This window comes from Medicago truncatula, chromosome 5 (assembly GCF_003473485.1).
Source record: "Medicago truncatula cultivar Jemalong A17 chromosome 5, MtrunA17r5.0-ANR, whole genome shotgun sequence".
NCBI lineage: Eukaryota > Viridiplantae > Streptophyta > Magnoliopsida > Fabales > Fabaceae > Medicago > Medicago truncatula.
This window is the reverse complement of record NC_053046.1, coordinates 31,709,375-31,725,411: the sequence shown is the minus strand read 5'-3', so window position 1 is coordinate 31,725,411 and position 16,037 is coordinate 31,709,375. Positions and strand designations below refer to the sequence as shown.

The following is a 16,037-nucleotide window of genomic DNA, read 5'->3' as shown; positions in this document are numbered from 1 at the left end:
TAGTAGATTAGCATTAGTTTATTTCTCTTCGAACTTGATCCTTGCCAGAAGATATTTGACACCTGACTTCACTTGAGTTTCTCCTAAGCCTCAGGAGGTTGTCCTTGCCATTTTGTGCCTTGGTTGTTCCAAATAATGTACATACATTATTTATTTAAAAGGGACAAATACTTTTTTGAATTCATACTTGATCAAATTATTGCCTTATGGAGGCTAAAATCAGTGACTACAAGATTTTTTGTCATTTATAAAATTGACTTGTCAACAGAAATGTAACCAGACAAAGAATTCAATAAACAAAATTGTGGAAGACTGCACTTTCAAATATTGAAAAATCACACAAGCAAATGAATTGTTGAAGGGAAAATTAACATGAGTTTGTTTAGTACACATGAAACTTTCTTGGTTATTTACAAAAGGGAGGAAAATAAAATGGTGAGAAAGTTCTAAATATTTGGGGCTCTAGATTGGGCTTGTCTAGAACAATGGAAGTAGAATCATATAGAGGTAGCAGGATTCAGTATCTAGAAGTACTACTACTCTTATTACAACCTTCAATTACGTTCCATGCTGCGCAATGCGCGAGTTCTTGGATGCATCGCGTGTTGTCCAGTAATAAATTTGCATTCATATAGTTTGTGTCATATATCACAACAAACTCTCAGGCCTTGTCAAATATATTGAATTTGCATTTCTTTTTGTCACTTTTTAATATGAATTGATGTAATTCATATTAAAGACCTCGCTAATCCATGATCTGACCATCCATGATTGCCCGAAATTTGAGTTGCCATCTCTTCCATCTGTTAAAGACCTCTTTGCAGTTGGACGTAACTATGAGTCACTGATGTCAATCTGTAGTTTCAATGGTCATGACACTCTCTACCTTTGTGTAGGTAAAGAAATGAAATCTTTCCCATAGAGGATTTTGAGAACCGTTAAACCAAGCTTTAGAGTGTCTGCATATCTTATACTGTGATGAGCCTGAGTCTTTTCCGGAGAAAATGTGGAAAGGTCTACGATTCGAACAATGGAATTTGCTTGGTATAAAGGATTGAAATCCTTGCAAGAAGGTATTCCACGCCTCACTTCACTTGAGGTTCTGACTATTTATGTTTGTCTGGAGGATTAAATGAGCGATGCAACGAGGGAACAAGGGTGTACTGGGAAAAGATAGCACACATTCCAAAATTAGACATTCGTTAGAATTAAAATGAAGAAACAGACACACTTGAAAAGCTTTGATTCAACTTGTTTATGTTTCTTACTGTGCAGTAACAACCTTTTTTACTTTATTTGCAGGATATTGCACTCTTGTCACTTCATTATTATCATGCAGTGCATGTTAGTTTCTGTAATGTTTTTCAATGATAAGTTCAAATCATTGTGTTTTCTTTTATTTCACTTTCTTGCTACTTATTAGTTCGGTACATGGATATGTTCTTAATATCCGTTTTTATTTGGGTTAAATTTATAATTTTCATCATAAGACCATCAATTAACACTAAGAATTAAGATTTGACAATAACACAAAGTGAATAGAATTCTGCTATGATCTCTTATAAACTCTGAAACATAGCCCAAGATTGAAATGCTGATTACTTAGATGGCGTCAAACCTATATTTGACTGTCTGAGTCTGACCATAATCTTCTGCAATGCTTCTAGAAACCACAAACACTGTTAAAGTTTTTTATCCTAGTTCAAAAACTTTAGAACAATACTGTTTATTCTTAGTTAATTTGAAAATCACTCTGAAAATGTAATTATGTCAGAAAATTAGAAATGCTTGTATATGTACCTTACTCAGCATTGTCCAAACTTTTCTGCAAATCTTCAATATCCTTTCCATGTTGAGTGCCCCTTGAAACAACTACAGCTCAATATGTAAAACATTCCTCCATCCAACATGGTATCAGAACCCACTAACAGCTCGTATCAATCCTAACATAGATGCATATAAGGTATTGTCACAAATCGACTTTATAACTGGACCGCTAAAGAGACTAATCTAGTTGGACTTAAGAGGAAAAATCACAACTGAACCACTGAAGAGACTAATCGAGTTGGACCTCAAAGGAAGAGTTGAAAATAAGAGTAGCATATTGAATAATCCGAAAATCTGAGGGCAGTTTTGAAATTTAGGAGGACGCATGAGAAACATGACGGATGGGAGGTGAAAGCCATTTGGTTTAGGACTTTTGGGCCATACAACCCTAAAAATATCCAACAGAGCCCCATTGTAGTTTGCTGAAAGCCAAAAAGACATAAGCTATAAGATTTGCAGACTTCATTTTCAAAGAAAAAAAAATAATAAAAAAATAAATTCAGGCTTTAATTGGCATCTACAATATAGGGAAACAAGTCTAGCTTTTTTTTTTGTCAGGTAGTTTAGTGGTTCTCTGCAAATAATAATGCATTGTCCTACCAACTGAGCTAAGCTCACAAGTGAGAAAGATGTGAGGCTTGCATGACTTTTTGGATTGGCAAAAGGAAAAACTAATTTAATCAAGGGTTAAATATGTTTTTGGTCTCTATAAAATTGCGACATTCTAAGTTTAGTCCTTACTTAATTTTAATAGCTTTTTTAATCCCTACACAAAAAAAAATTACTTATAATTTTAGTCCCTGCTAAAATAAATTTTGCTTAATTATCCTTAAACTCTTAACTTTTTTAACGATTCTTTTTATACAAGTTTATAACACTATGAAGGTTCATTTGCTAAAATCTATAATTTTTTAACATGAAATAAATTAAATATGAATTTTTTAAAACGACAAAAGTTTAAGATATAAGTAACAAAAATATGGACGTAGAAATCAAATTTTTGCGATATTTTTTTCGGAGGACCTTTTAATAACGTTCTTAACACGTCTGTAAAAAATTGTTGAAAAACTTAAGAGTTTAAGCATAAATTAAACAAATTTGGATTGAGTAAGGACTAATATTGAGTGCAGAAATTTTTTGTAAGGATTAAAAAAACTATTAAAATTAAATAAGGACTAAACTTACAAGGTCGCAATTTTGTAGAGACCGAAAATATAATTAACCCTTCAATCAAATACCAAAGTTAGTAAACTAAAAATGCCATGCTTATAAAATTGTTACTAACTTAAATGTTTGAATGTGTTTGGCAACCATCATAATTAGGTGTTTAGATAAAATTTAGACAAGTAGCAAAAGCAAATCATGTATGCTATTTTAACGGCTGTAAAAATGATGAGTTCAAGTTCATCTTTCTCCTTTTCATCTTTATTAAGGGCATATTCAAAACAATATGCATCCAATATATTGGTCGTCAATTCATTAAGTGCTTATGAATGTTGAAAGCTGAATTAAAATTTCATGTAAATGAAGACTTTGAGTCTTTGGAAGATGCACTCATGCAATAGACATGCATGTGATCGAGTGGTAATGCTTCAAATTTAGAATTACCAAAAAACTATGACACCTGCAATAGACAGAGGTGCTCTCTAGTCTTACTACGCTCTAGAATGTACTTCAACTTAGTTTTAAATTTTAATTCAATTAACATATTGAATTACATTGATGTTTACTAAGAAAACTATTAGTTGATCAAACTGGTGTCAAAAGTCATTGTATAATTTCAGTGTCTTTTTTGGGCTTAGGCCCTCTTTTGTTTTAAAAAACAAAAATAAAATAAAACGCGTAATTTTAATGTAGTTTCTTTTTTGAAAATTGTTGTTTACACTTTGCACAAAGTTAAGAAATACCATAAAATGGCGAATTTAACACCAATTTTCATCGACGGTTAACTACCATTGGTTAATATCCATCGGCAGTTAACTGTTGATGAGGTTACTTTAGTATTTTCGTAGTGTTTCCTACAATTCTTTGATGTGGGAACAATAACATTCTTCTTTCTTGGGCTTAGGCCTCTCTTATTTTAAAAATAAAAAATTAATTAAAGTTCAATATATATTTGTTGTAGAGGTATGTTTCACGAGTCAAACAAAACATTTCCCCTTACTTCATGATAAGAAAACTACTTTTTAGAAAGAAATAAATAAAGAATTTGTGATCTTAATAAAAATAAAGGTACAAAATTTCCTCCAATATCATCAGACAAAATAATTATTTTAAAATAGATAGATAAGGTTTAATATAACAATTAATAAGGTGAATTCTAGCCACTAGACTATCTGATCAAAAAAATTGATATAAAAATAACTATAACATTTTTATAACTTCTCTAAAAAAACATTTTTATAACAGATACTTTAGGGAAGTGTTAATGTACCACACATTAGGTCATTGTAGTTTATATTTTTATGATATATATCTATGTGTATCTTTTTATTACTATATGGATATGTTTGCCATCCAATCTCAAGTGATGGGCAAGCACAAGTAGCACTGACATTTATTAATAATGCATGTTAAAAATATCTCTAGAATTGTAAAGAAACTATATGGTCCACATGACACACCTCAATCCAATTATATACAGCATACAATTTCATATCATCCAAACATTTTTTCCTTTTTCTTTTCCATCAAAACCCAATTGACTCCTCCAAATCCATTTGCCATATGCAATTGTTGGCTCAAAGCCAAAAAGCATTACTGCGGTTGCAACATGAGGTATGCTTCTTGTGACCATGTTTCGTAGTTGTCCAATTGAAAATCCAACAAAGAAAACACCAAATTATAAGTTACATGTGCCTTTTTCCACTTCTGTTGTGTGCCATATAAAATCCATAAAGTTGCTCAATAGACTTCTCAATTTCGCTTCTGATCGGAACGTAATTTCTGATCAACTGTTTTTGTATGTAAAATGTGATCGAATCGTAACTCTCGATCAGCTTTTTTCAATAAAATAAGTAATCTTTATGTGTCTTTTGATCAACCATCCAAAACCGTTATTAAACATTGGGGCCCACTTTGTTTTGCCCACTCCTTAAAATAGATACCACAAGAAGTGAAATCTTGTTAGATATGTGGGGTTTAATTGTCTTTTGATACATCTTGTTGTCATTGGCTTGCTTTAGGATTTATGCTATAAGACATGAACTCAACAAATATTGTTTTGATTCCTAAGTGTGATAACGGGAAGTCTATGAGGGGTCGGAGGCCTATATCCCCATGTAATGTTGTCCATAAAATAATGTCTAAATTAAGTTCTTGCAAGTCAATGTGGGTATATCTGTATCTCGAAGTGGGTATATTTTTTGTTCTAATAGATCCATATTGGATAACACCTACAAAAATTGAATTAGAGAAATATAGAGGTCATGAGTTCTACTCTATCACTAACAAACTAACATGTGAGACATTTACACTTAGACAAAAACTTATGTGGTTGCATCGAGACAAACCATTACTCTCGTCATTCTACGGTATTTATTGTTTTTCTTTTTAGTCATTCTACGGTATTTATCGTATTTGATTATTTCATACATATTAAAAAACAATTATCAAGTAGTAAAAAAAAACATCTGATGAGGTACTCTATTTAGACTCGTCATGATGTCATACATATCTCTTTGCTTATCGAAAAAATAAATAAAGAAATAATTAACAATTATAAATGGAAAAAAAAAATGAATGGTGATTTTAATCAATTATCTATGACTAATGTGTATGTCAATTATCATAAATGAAAAGTAAAGAATAATAACTTAATTTTTTTCGAGACAATTTTTTTGAGACAATTATAACTTAAAAGTTGTGCACATAGCGTTAATTAGTGATATAATTAGATAATAAGCAATTAAAGTTACATTAGAAATTAAAAATGATAACCTTTTTGTGACTATTTTTTTACAAATGTGACTATTATTATGAGACATGAGTAATTTTAGAAGACTTAATACTTGTGTAGTATACTTATACTTGCTCCCAAGTGTTCTATTGGTTAGAGGTTTATGCCGTCAATCTTTAGGTCTTTGGTTCAAGTCTGGGTAACTTGAAAAATCAACAAAAAAAATACTTTGGTAGTATGAATGTTTCACAAGAGCTCAAGGATAGAATTGCATAAATTTTTAGATTCAAAATGTATTGGGCACTGGAAAGTATTTGCAACTTCCATCTTTGATTGGGAGAAAAAGAAATCTTTGATGCAAAATTAATTCTTAGAGTGGAAAATGCCTTCTCATGATTTATGCAAAGTTTAGTATTTGAGATTTCCATCTTTGAATTGGGAGAAATAAGAAATCTACCTTTAGACCTTTAGATTCATTTACATAGAGTTTGACACACAATTAATTCTTTAAGAGTGGACAATGCCTTCTCATGATTCCTTCAAAGTTTGACACAAAATTAATTATTGGAATGGAAAATATCGTGTATTTTGCCTTGAAAGGTTGGCGTATGTGATACTACATCATGTTCTTGAATTTTAAGAGACAATGTTAACAACAACAAAAAAATGTCTTGAGGATTTTAAAATAGTGAGTAGGAATTTATAACACATACCTATACCTTTAAAATTTCAAAGAACATTATGGATTTAAAATGCAATTTTAAATATTTTAGTTTCATATGACCTCATGAGTAACATTTCTCTCCATATATGATGTTATAGTAGTCATCTGTAAATTAGAATATTCTTGATCCTTCTCTTCGATGAAGATTTTAAAAAATTATTTTTGCATTAAATTTTTCGTAAACATTATGAAATATATAAGATTTCATAGATTTTTGGCAAACATTCAAAGTTATAAACGTCAATGCAAACAAATAATAAACAAACAACAAGGTCGTACAAAATATATAAAATCAGTACAATTTTCTTTAGACATGTAAACTTATACTAGTTTTCTTTTCTTTTGAGAATTATCTCTGGCCTCCAATATTCTTAAGCATGACCCTTAATATGATCCTTAGAGGGGTAAATTTTTTTCTTTTAATAATAATATATCTCATTTTTATTTATTAAAAAAATTATTTATATTGAACGAACTCTTCTAATATTTGACTAAATAAAATAGTTCTGATTAAATTATTTCCACTAAACTTTAAAATAAAAACACTCTTAACCATGTTTAACATGAATCTCAATTTGAAACACCAATTAAAGAATATTTTCAACCACAAGGAATAATAACAATTATTATATATTGAGAACAATTTACATGATTTGAATAATTTACAATTATTACAACAAGTGCAAATGCTGAATATTCCACTAATATTCCTATTAAAATTTCCCCAACCGTATCTATACCGACATCTCCAACCAGACCAACTTCCACTTCCACCTATAACGTTGTTCCTACGGTTGCGGTTGTATTTCCACATTTCCCATTTTACCCTTTCATCAGAATCCCCATATTCCGAATTACTCCCAACTTCCATTTCCTCTTCTACCCTCATTATATTCTCAATTTCCCATATTACCCCTGATTCAGCTTCTTCCCCCTCACAGTCACACTCATACTCTTCATTTTCCATTGTTGCTTCTTCTTTTTGTTCAGACGAAATTGCCCTCACTTCAATCCAATCTTCCGTTTCCCAATTTACCCTCATTCCCGTTGCTAATTTACCAATTCTATTTTTACCTGAATTTTCATTTTCATCACTATTCAACTTCACTTCATTTTCTTCTTCAAATTCAAACTCGTTTTCTTCACAATCCAAAACGCAACGTGGCGAAGTTTCAACTACGCGATCACACGGTAACAAAAATGGATGCTGAAGTAGCTGATCACACCTCCATCTCCGATTCCGATCACGCCTCAAACATTTCTCCAGAAAATCTCTCCCGAGCTCCGACAAACCGCTTGGAAACTCCGGTAACTCATCGGAAAATCCAATTCGACTCAACGTCTCGAATCCCCGATCCTCCCACGGTGATTTTCCGGTGAAAATCTCAATTACAGTACATCCTAATGACCAGACATCAGACTCCGGTCCTTGATACTCCCGGCGAACAACCTCCGGCGCCATCCACATCGGACTTCCACGTGGTACTTCACATTCACCACCGGAAAATTCCATAGCTGAACCAAAATCAGCTAGCTTAGCGACGGAACCACCGATGAGAACGTTTCTTCCTTTAACATCACAATGAACAACGCCACGCGCGTGAACATCACGTAACGCGTTAACTAAACACCAGGCGAAGTTTCTAACTAACTTTTCATCCACGTCAGCACGGTTGATTTCAGCGACGGTGCCACCTGGCATGTACTCCAAGTGTAGATTCTTAAACGACGACGTTTTATTTCCTTCGCACGTGACATCTTCGCCGAGAAAACCAATCACGTGAGGCGAAGAAGAACAAGAAGAAGAAGATAACCGTTTCAAAATCTTAATCTCATTCTCCAACGCTTCTAACTGACTTGGAAGAGCAGTTTTAGTATCAACTGATTTCACCGCGAAAACTTTAGAATCGCTTTTTGAATAAGCTAAATTCACAACGCCAAACGCTCCTTTACCAATACACTTGCCTCTCACCCATGAACTCATTGCTATGAACTATGAAAATTGTAATGTAATGTAATGTGTTTTTTTTTTTTTTTTTTGACGTTGTGTTGTTTGGTTTTGTTTGAGGGGAATGAGGTTTATATATATAGACACATGTAGTGCGTGTTTGTTCTTCTAACATTCGGTGTTACGTGTTTTTGGAAAATTATTTTATTTTTTAAAATATGTATTTTTGTTACAGCGTGGAAATTATGGAAGTGGATAATTAAGAAAAGCGGTGGTGTGACGTTGAGGGAGAGATATTAGAGGACGGTAATGTTTTTTGACATTAAATGGAGAATTCTTGGAACAGAGAACTTGGTGATACTGTTTCTTTCTTAAGGGATTGGACTTTTAATCCTTATCCAAGATTAAGATCCCAATTTTTATTTTTCATTTTCATGTCACTAGTAGACAATACTTGGATAAGTACTATGGTTTTTAATTTTGATTTAAGGAAATGTTTTTAAAGCCTTTTCTATGTGATTTAGGTGAATTTTAGTGGTACTAGTGTGGAGACTAAGGGATTAAAATGTGTGTAAGTAAGGTTGAGCAAAAATGGGAGGTTTGTAGTTAATTATATTTCACTTAGAATTTATAATTTACTTTGAGCTTAATTTATAAGGGGTTGATTGTCTTCACTAATATGTTTTTATCATATTACATTAATGTATGACTCTTAACGCACACCCTTCATATTTAGGATTAAATATCTGAATTATGGACTCAAGTAATTCAATTTGATAAGAGAAATTTAGCAGTAGATGATCCAATGAATCTTGAATAAGTTTTCATACCATTTTTCAAAATTTAAGTTAATTAGAAGTTTGCAATTAATTATATTTCACTTCTTAAAATTTAGATTAGGTCTAACTTATATTCTCACGTTAGTGTCTTATTCTTAACGTACACTCTTCATAGTTAGGATTATACATACGAACTATAATTCAAGTGATCTAATTAAAGAAATCTAATAGTAATAGATTTTCATACCATCTTAAAATTTAAGTTAAATGTAACTCAATATTATAAATTTGATTTCTAAATTACTAATACCTCTACTTATAAAAGATATATTCAAAGTTCAAACTATCTTTCATCTCATGTAAAACTCTTAATTAACATCACCTAACTTTTGGACCAAACTCAAATTTTGTTAAAGCTATATTTCTCTGAAAACAATACCATGGTAGCATTTCTATAATAATATTTCTTACATATAAAAAAACGGTTCACGATAGGTTTTCTGTTGAAGGGGTGTTCGGTATTTATTATTAAATTACCCAGCAAGGTACATTTAATTTATTTATAATATACAGTTGGTACTGTTGCGTAGGAATAATAATTTGAACATGTGGTTGGAGTGTGGAATATGGGCATGCATTATAGTTGAGAGGTGAATGTTACAAGTTGGCAAAAGGGAACATAACACCGTGGCTGTAGTAGGAAACAGAGTAAAATTAACATATAAGTAGGTAATAACACTAACGTGGCAAAAAATTGTTGGTCCACGAATTTATGAAGACAGTGCTAGATTCTGGTAAAGGTAATGCAAATATGTTAGAAAGATTTCAATGATGCTTGTATATGGCTTTAGCCACACAAAATTTAGTTAAACTACAACTATATGACGTGCACCATAACACTTCCACCAAATATTTTTATGTTATGTTATATTTTAATGTATTTTTTTATTCTTATTTTTAATTGGTTGTATGTGAAATTTTGGATTTTGGTAAGGTCCCCAAAATCTAGTCGTATCTTTTAGAAGATGTGGGAAATTCTCTCTGACTTGTGTTGTGACAAAATTATTGGAACAATTTGACATGTGGTACTTCATTTCTTCATTTCCTTATTAAGTTCTTGACACCTTACATTATACCGTACTAGAGTATTCTTTTGTTTGGATACAAATTAAAAGATAAGGTTTTTCCTTAAATTGCTTTTGCCTAATTCAGCCTAAATTTTTATATGAAAAATACCTATTCTCATGTTCATATAAATGCACTACTTCACCCTAAACGGCAAAATTATGATTTTAGGTAACATACAAGATTATTTAAAATGAAAATGCCTATTCCTAAGTCCAACTTATCCCACATTTGTTTTCCTATATTTCACTTCTTTGGTAAATTATATTAATATAAATATAAAATATAAATTAAGATGAAATTTAAAAAATGGTGTATGATTATAATATTTTTGTTGAGAAATAAAAAAAAAAAAAAACTATTCAATGCATGATTGGTGTATTTTGTATTTTATATTTATATTCATTTTATTTTAGGTTTTTTGTATGTGCAAACAAAGTTTTAGTGAGATAGAACTCTTATTGACATGCCATTTGTCAAAGTCTAAATGAATTGGAAGGTCATTAGAACTGAATTTGACTATATAAGATTTTTTAAAAGAAAAAAAAAATAGACAAAGCGTTACGCATGAGGGAAATAGAAAATTGAAATATGTGTCCACATAAACATGACTTTTGGCATAAAACTAGCTACACAAATGAGGAAAAACAAGACTTTTAAAAGGAAAACCATGATAAAATTTCAACATGGTTTAAATTACTTCTTTAGTTGTCAATATTATTTAAAAAAGACATTTGAATTTAAATTTAAATTTGGATTAATTTCTAGTAATTTCTAGAATGATGCCATTTGGCTTAAATATGAATGTCCCACACGGTAGTAGAAAATGGTCTCTAAGTATATGTGGCAAGGTTATGATTAAAGTGTGACGCGTAGGAATGGTTTTCTTAGTAACTTCAATTTGCAACCTTTCACACTAAGGCACGAAGGAGTATAAGAATAGAATAAACAAATAAAATTGTGGTGCTTATGCTTACTCGGTGACCTACTTGGTTTTGGATAAGATTCAAGTTTTGAAGGTTAAGCAACGTGCTTCATGACTTGACTTGCATTGCATATTGCCACAAAGTTATGTAGAACTATATATTTATGTGACGGAGTTTATTGTGTCCACATCTTTTCTAAATGAAATTGACCATCACCTAAAGAAGGTGTATATTCCTTTACACATTCCCACCCCTCACCCTCCCTCAAAAAAGAATAAAGAGGGTATTGGATATGTATTGGCATGGAGTTTTTAAAGTAAAAAAATAATGGAGAGGTGGTACAATTTGAAGTGCCTAAATCGTTAGTTTTTTTAGGTTAGTGGTGGAATAAAAAAGATGTAAGGAGTTCTTGGATAACATTGCCTTTGACTCTTAAAACAAGCAAGTCGGTACAAGAATAAAGTCAACAAAGTAATCGTTTTAGACCTTCAAAAGTATAAAACAATTTACTAAATAAATAAAATAAAATAAAAATCATATGTCGTAAGTACAATTTGTATAGTAAAAACGTGGATAAATTACACCGGCGATAATTTTAAAGTTATTAATTGTAATAAATTGATCATTTAAATTCTTTATTAACTCCGACGATCATTTTTAAGTTATTAATATGAATGTACCACTCAAGTCTTTAAGTTAACTCATTATTATAAGTTGGTCTTTAAGTATTTTTTTCTAACCTTTTAAGTTATTTAATAGTAATAATTTGGAGGATTTCAAATCTTAAAAATGTAAGTTATTTGGGGCTTAAAAGTTATGTTGGAATATTTTATTATTTTATTATATTCCGATATCATTATGTGGACAAATATTGTAATAATAATTATATTAGCTATTTATCAGTTGTGAGCCTTAATTGATTAGTGATTAAATTAAGTAATAAGGCTATTGGATTTCTAATTAGATAATTAATTAAATATTTCATTAATAGATATGGATTCAATGAGTGGATGTCTGGATGACTCATTAACGGAATAATGGAAAATCTAATAGTCATCCAATATAAAAGAGACTATGGTCCCAATACACCGTACACGGCAAACATTCTCTTCTCCCCATCTGAAGAGAACTCGAGGTATAAAGGTACCGGTTGAGGAAGAACCAAATCAGTCGCCGCTAAGCTATGTTGTGTGTTTCAGATTAGATCATCTCCTCTCCTTGTTTTAGATCGTTGATGGCGAGAGAGTTGTCACGAAAGCTTCATCCAGGTATTCTTAATACCCTTATTCTTAATATCCTTGATAAATCAGACATGTCTAGATCCGATCATAATCGTGTTCAATGTTTTGTTTGCTTCCGCTATTGATTCATAATTGTTGAACATGTTTTATGAAATCTGTTTTTTTATTAAAACCTAAATTTCCAACAAATTACAATTAAATAACTTAAAAGGACTTAAGTGTTACAAAAAAAAAATACTAAAACGATTAACTTGTTACAATTAAATAACTTAAAAGACGTAAGTAATACGAAAAAACTTAAAAGACAAATTTGTTACAATTAAATAACTTAAAGAATCTCCGATGTAATTTAGCCTAAAAACGTTGTGGATACCTTAGATATGCATGAACGTCGTTCGAATTTATAATTCGTCACTTCTCAGTATTTAGTACGTGTAGGTTTCTCTGTTAGCGTTTTTTGAAGAAAAAACTTCACAATGAATCATTTTCAAAATTCAAATTAATAGAATATATTTTAACACAATTAAATTTATTGATTTTACTATCAATTTGATTTGGTATTCTAAAACGTTTGAGAGCTATTTGAACCAAAATATATTAATTTTATTTAAAATTATACCGGCTAAATATGGTGTTTAAATGATAGTATTCGTAGAGGAGGGAGGCAGACATCAGTGTGGTGGAAGGATTTATTTGATATTGAAAAGGGGGTGAGGGAGGTGAGACAAGTTTGTTTAGGGAACATGTAGGCGAATTCATGGTAACAGTGAGATTACATCATATTATGTTGGATTAGTTACTTGAGTGTATTAAACTTCATTTTTGGCGGTGTCTGAAATCGTATAACTCTCATAATGTTTGCGACTATCACGCATGGTGATCCAACTCGTTAGCCAATCTTGGGTTTTCTAATTCGTAATGTTTTGTTTTTCTCCCTTTTGGCTAGCTATCTAGCGATACTTGTTTTGTAAACTTTTATATACCCTTTGAGATGCCTTTTGCGTTAAATGATGTGATTAAATTATTTTTCTTTTAACAGTTTCCATATGTGTGTCCAAACGTTTATGATTTAAGGTTGTGCCCGTGTATGACTTGCTTTGTCTAATTCTAGTGAATATATTGTGGTATATTGTGGTCTTTTAAACTAGAAATAGTAGGTGCTTTGGCATAGTCAGATAGTATCTTATACTTGTTCTTTTTTCTATAAATAATATTTCCCCGATCAAAATCCACCCTAACATCATTGTGAGAAAACTCCACCCACATCATATCATGAAGAGATGCATACGATGGATAATCACACCATACAAAGTCATTTGCTAGTATTCTGCCTCTAGGAAGCAAAAAAAAAAAAAAAAAAAACCATGAAAGACTTTACCCTGCAAATGAATTAGAGCTAGAATTGCCGTGTTTTGCATTGAAAATATGGGAGACATTATCTTTACCAAAAAAAAAAATTGGGAGAAAAGGATCACGAAAATTCACGAAGGAAACATGTCAAAATTTTAGAATTGTTTAAAAACATATTTGTTGGTGTTTTGCGGAAGAGCATTGCTATTTAACGCGAGATATTTTGTCCCGAGCAGTTCGCAATACACCATTAAGCCAATAGCATTTCTTTTTGAGGGGAAAACAATTATGTGTATAATTTAGGAGATACATTTACTAAATACACACTCGTTGCTGAGTTTCTCTTTCGCTATAACTAGCAATTTCCTTTGCGAAAAACACAGCCATGAAATCAATGATATTAGTTCGCTGCCGTTTCGTGATGCTATATGTATTTCCTGTATAAAGCATTTTGTAAGAAATATTTAGTTGAGTTATCATATAACAAACTTAATCTTCAATAATTTTAAATGAGTCATTGCAACAATTGAATTGGGTAGATTTTTCCAGAATCATAAGTCCAAAAACTGGTCCAAAATCGGGCCACGATTTTGGCTGAATCCTCAATTTTGAGTCAATTCTCAACATTAGCAATGAAAATTGTCAATATAAGATTCAAACATAAAATAGAGAATAAATTTCTTGTAAATTACTTAGTTTCTTACAAATAAAAATAAACTTTTAACATTTGACCCCCTCGTAAAAAAGTTGCTAGCTTCGCCGCTGATGCTATTTAACGTGAGATATTTTGTCCGAGCAGTTCATGATACACCATTAAGCCAATAGCATTTAGGGCGGAAAACAATGATGTCATGGATATAATTTAAGAGATATGTTTATTAAATAGACACTTGTTCTGGAGTTTCTCTTTCGCTATAACTAGCAATTTCCTTTGCGGAAAACACGGCCGTGAAACCAATGATATTAGTTCGTTGCCATTTCGTGATGCTATATTATTTCCTTGTATAAAGCATTTTGTAAGAAATATTTAGTTGAGTTATCATATTAACAAACTTAATCTTCAATAATTTTAAATGAGTCATTGCAACAATTGAATTGGGTATCGAAATGAGGATTGTTCTTTATAAATGTAGAGGATTCTAACTCAAAATAAAGCGTAGACGCAACTTTCATTTTGATTTTTCCTTACTTTAGAAGTCGATTAATTTAGGTCTTGATGATAGAAACATGACTAGTAAATATTTTTCTTATCTTTGTAGTGCAACCAAATATAACATCAAACTTTTATTCAAAAAAAAATAATATAACATCAACCAAGGTATGACCTTTTTTTAGAGGTCCAAGGCATGACATGTTAACGAAATAAATGTCAAAATTCGTGAAAATCACTATTTATTTGCCCAATGACTAAGTTAGGATTCTTTTCTCCAAAATCCCATACAAATATATATATATTCTGGCAATCATGGTGATTCTGCCTAGCTAAGTTTAGTGTGTAAAAGATATGTTTTTTTTTTTTTTTTTTTTTTCTTTTTCGAATGGAAATGTAAATATTGATTCTAGGCTTAAATATGCAAACCGTCCCTGTAATTTGGGTTCATTTTGATTTTCATCCCTGTAAAAAAAAAAAAAAATTAATTACATCCCTGTAAAAAAAAATTTGTTTTAAAAATGTCCCTGGCCCCACTTCGCTGGTGATGTGGCAACGTTTTGGGCCACGTGGCAGTTGCTGACTAGGCAACTTATGCCACGTGGCAGTCCACATAATTAAAATATTAAAATTATTTTTTAAAATTTAAAAATATAAAAAAAACATTTTAAAAAATTAAATTATTTTCTGAAATTATTTTTATCATATAATTTTAAAAAAAAAAAATATTTTTTTTAAATTATAAAATCTGAAATTTCTGAAAAAAATGAAATTATTTTTTAATTTTTTTTAAAATATGAAGAAAAAAATATAATTTTCAAATTCAAAAAAATTAAAGTCGAAGATTTAATTTTAACAGTTTTTTTTCAATTTTTTTTAATGATTTTTGAATTTATTTTCATATTTTTTTAATTTAAAAAAATAATTTTTAAAACTTTAAAAATAATTTTAATTTTTTAATTATGTGGACTGCCACGTGGCAAAACCCATGCCACATCACCAGCGAAGTGGGGCCAGGGACATTTTTAAAACAAAATTTTTTTTACAGGGATGTAATTAAATTATTTTT

The 16,037-nt window shown here is 30.7% G+C and overlaps 1 protein-coding gene and 1 long non-coding RNA gene across 2 annotated transcripts; one reads left to right on the top strand and one right to left on the bottom strand.

Moving 5' to 3' along the window:
- Positions 1-506: 506 nt before the first annotated feature.
- LOC120580578 (uncharacterized) lies at positions 507-1,399 on the top strand. The gene is made up of 2 exons (XR_005646331.1): positions 507-1,073; positions 1,303-1,399. It is a non-coding gene; the product is annotated as an uncharacterized lncRNA (long non-coding RNA).
- A 5,507-nt stretch (positions 1,400-6,906) lies between these two features.
- On the bottom strand, positions 6,907-8,516 carry LOC11415577 (mitogen-activated protein kinase kinase kinase 18). The gene has a single exon (XM_024784938.2). It carries the CDS (start codon positions 8,431-8,433, stop codon positions 6,907-6,909), a length of 1,527 nt encoding a protein of 508 aa, XP_024640706.1. The 5' UTR covers positions 8,434-8,516.
- Positions 8,517-16,037: the final 7,521 nt, after the last annotated feature.

Excerpts from the sequence above, each read along its gene's own strand:
- LOC11415577 (XM_024784938.2), bottom strand. The coding sequence starts at position 8,433 with ATGAGTTCATGGGTGAGAGGCAAGTGTATTGGTAAAGGAGCGTTTGGC.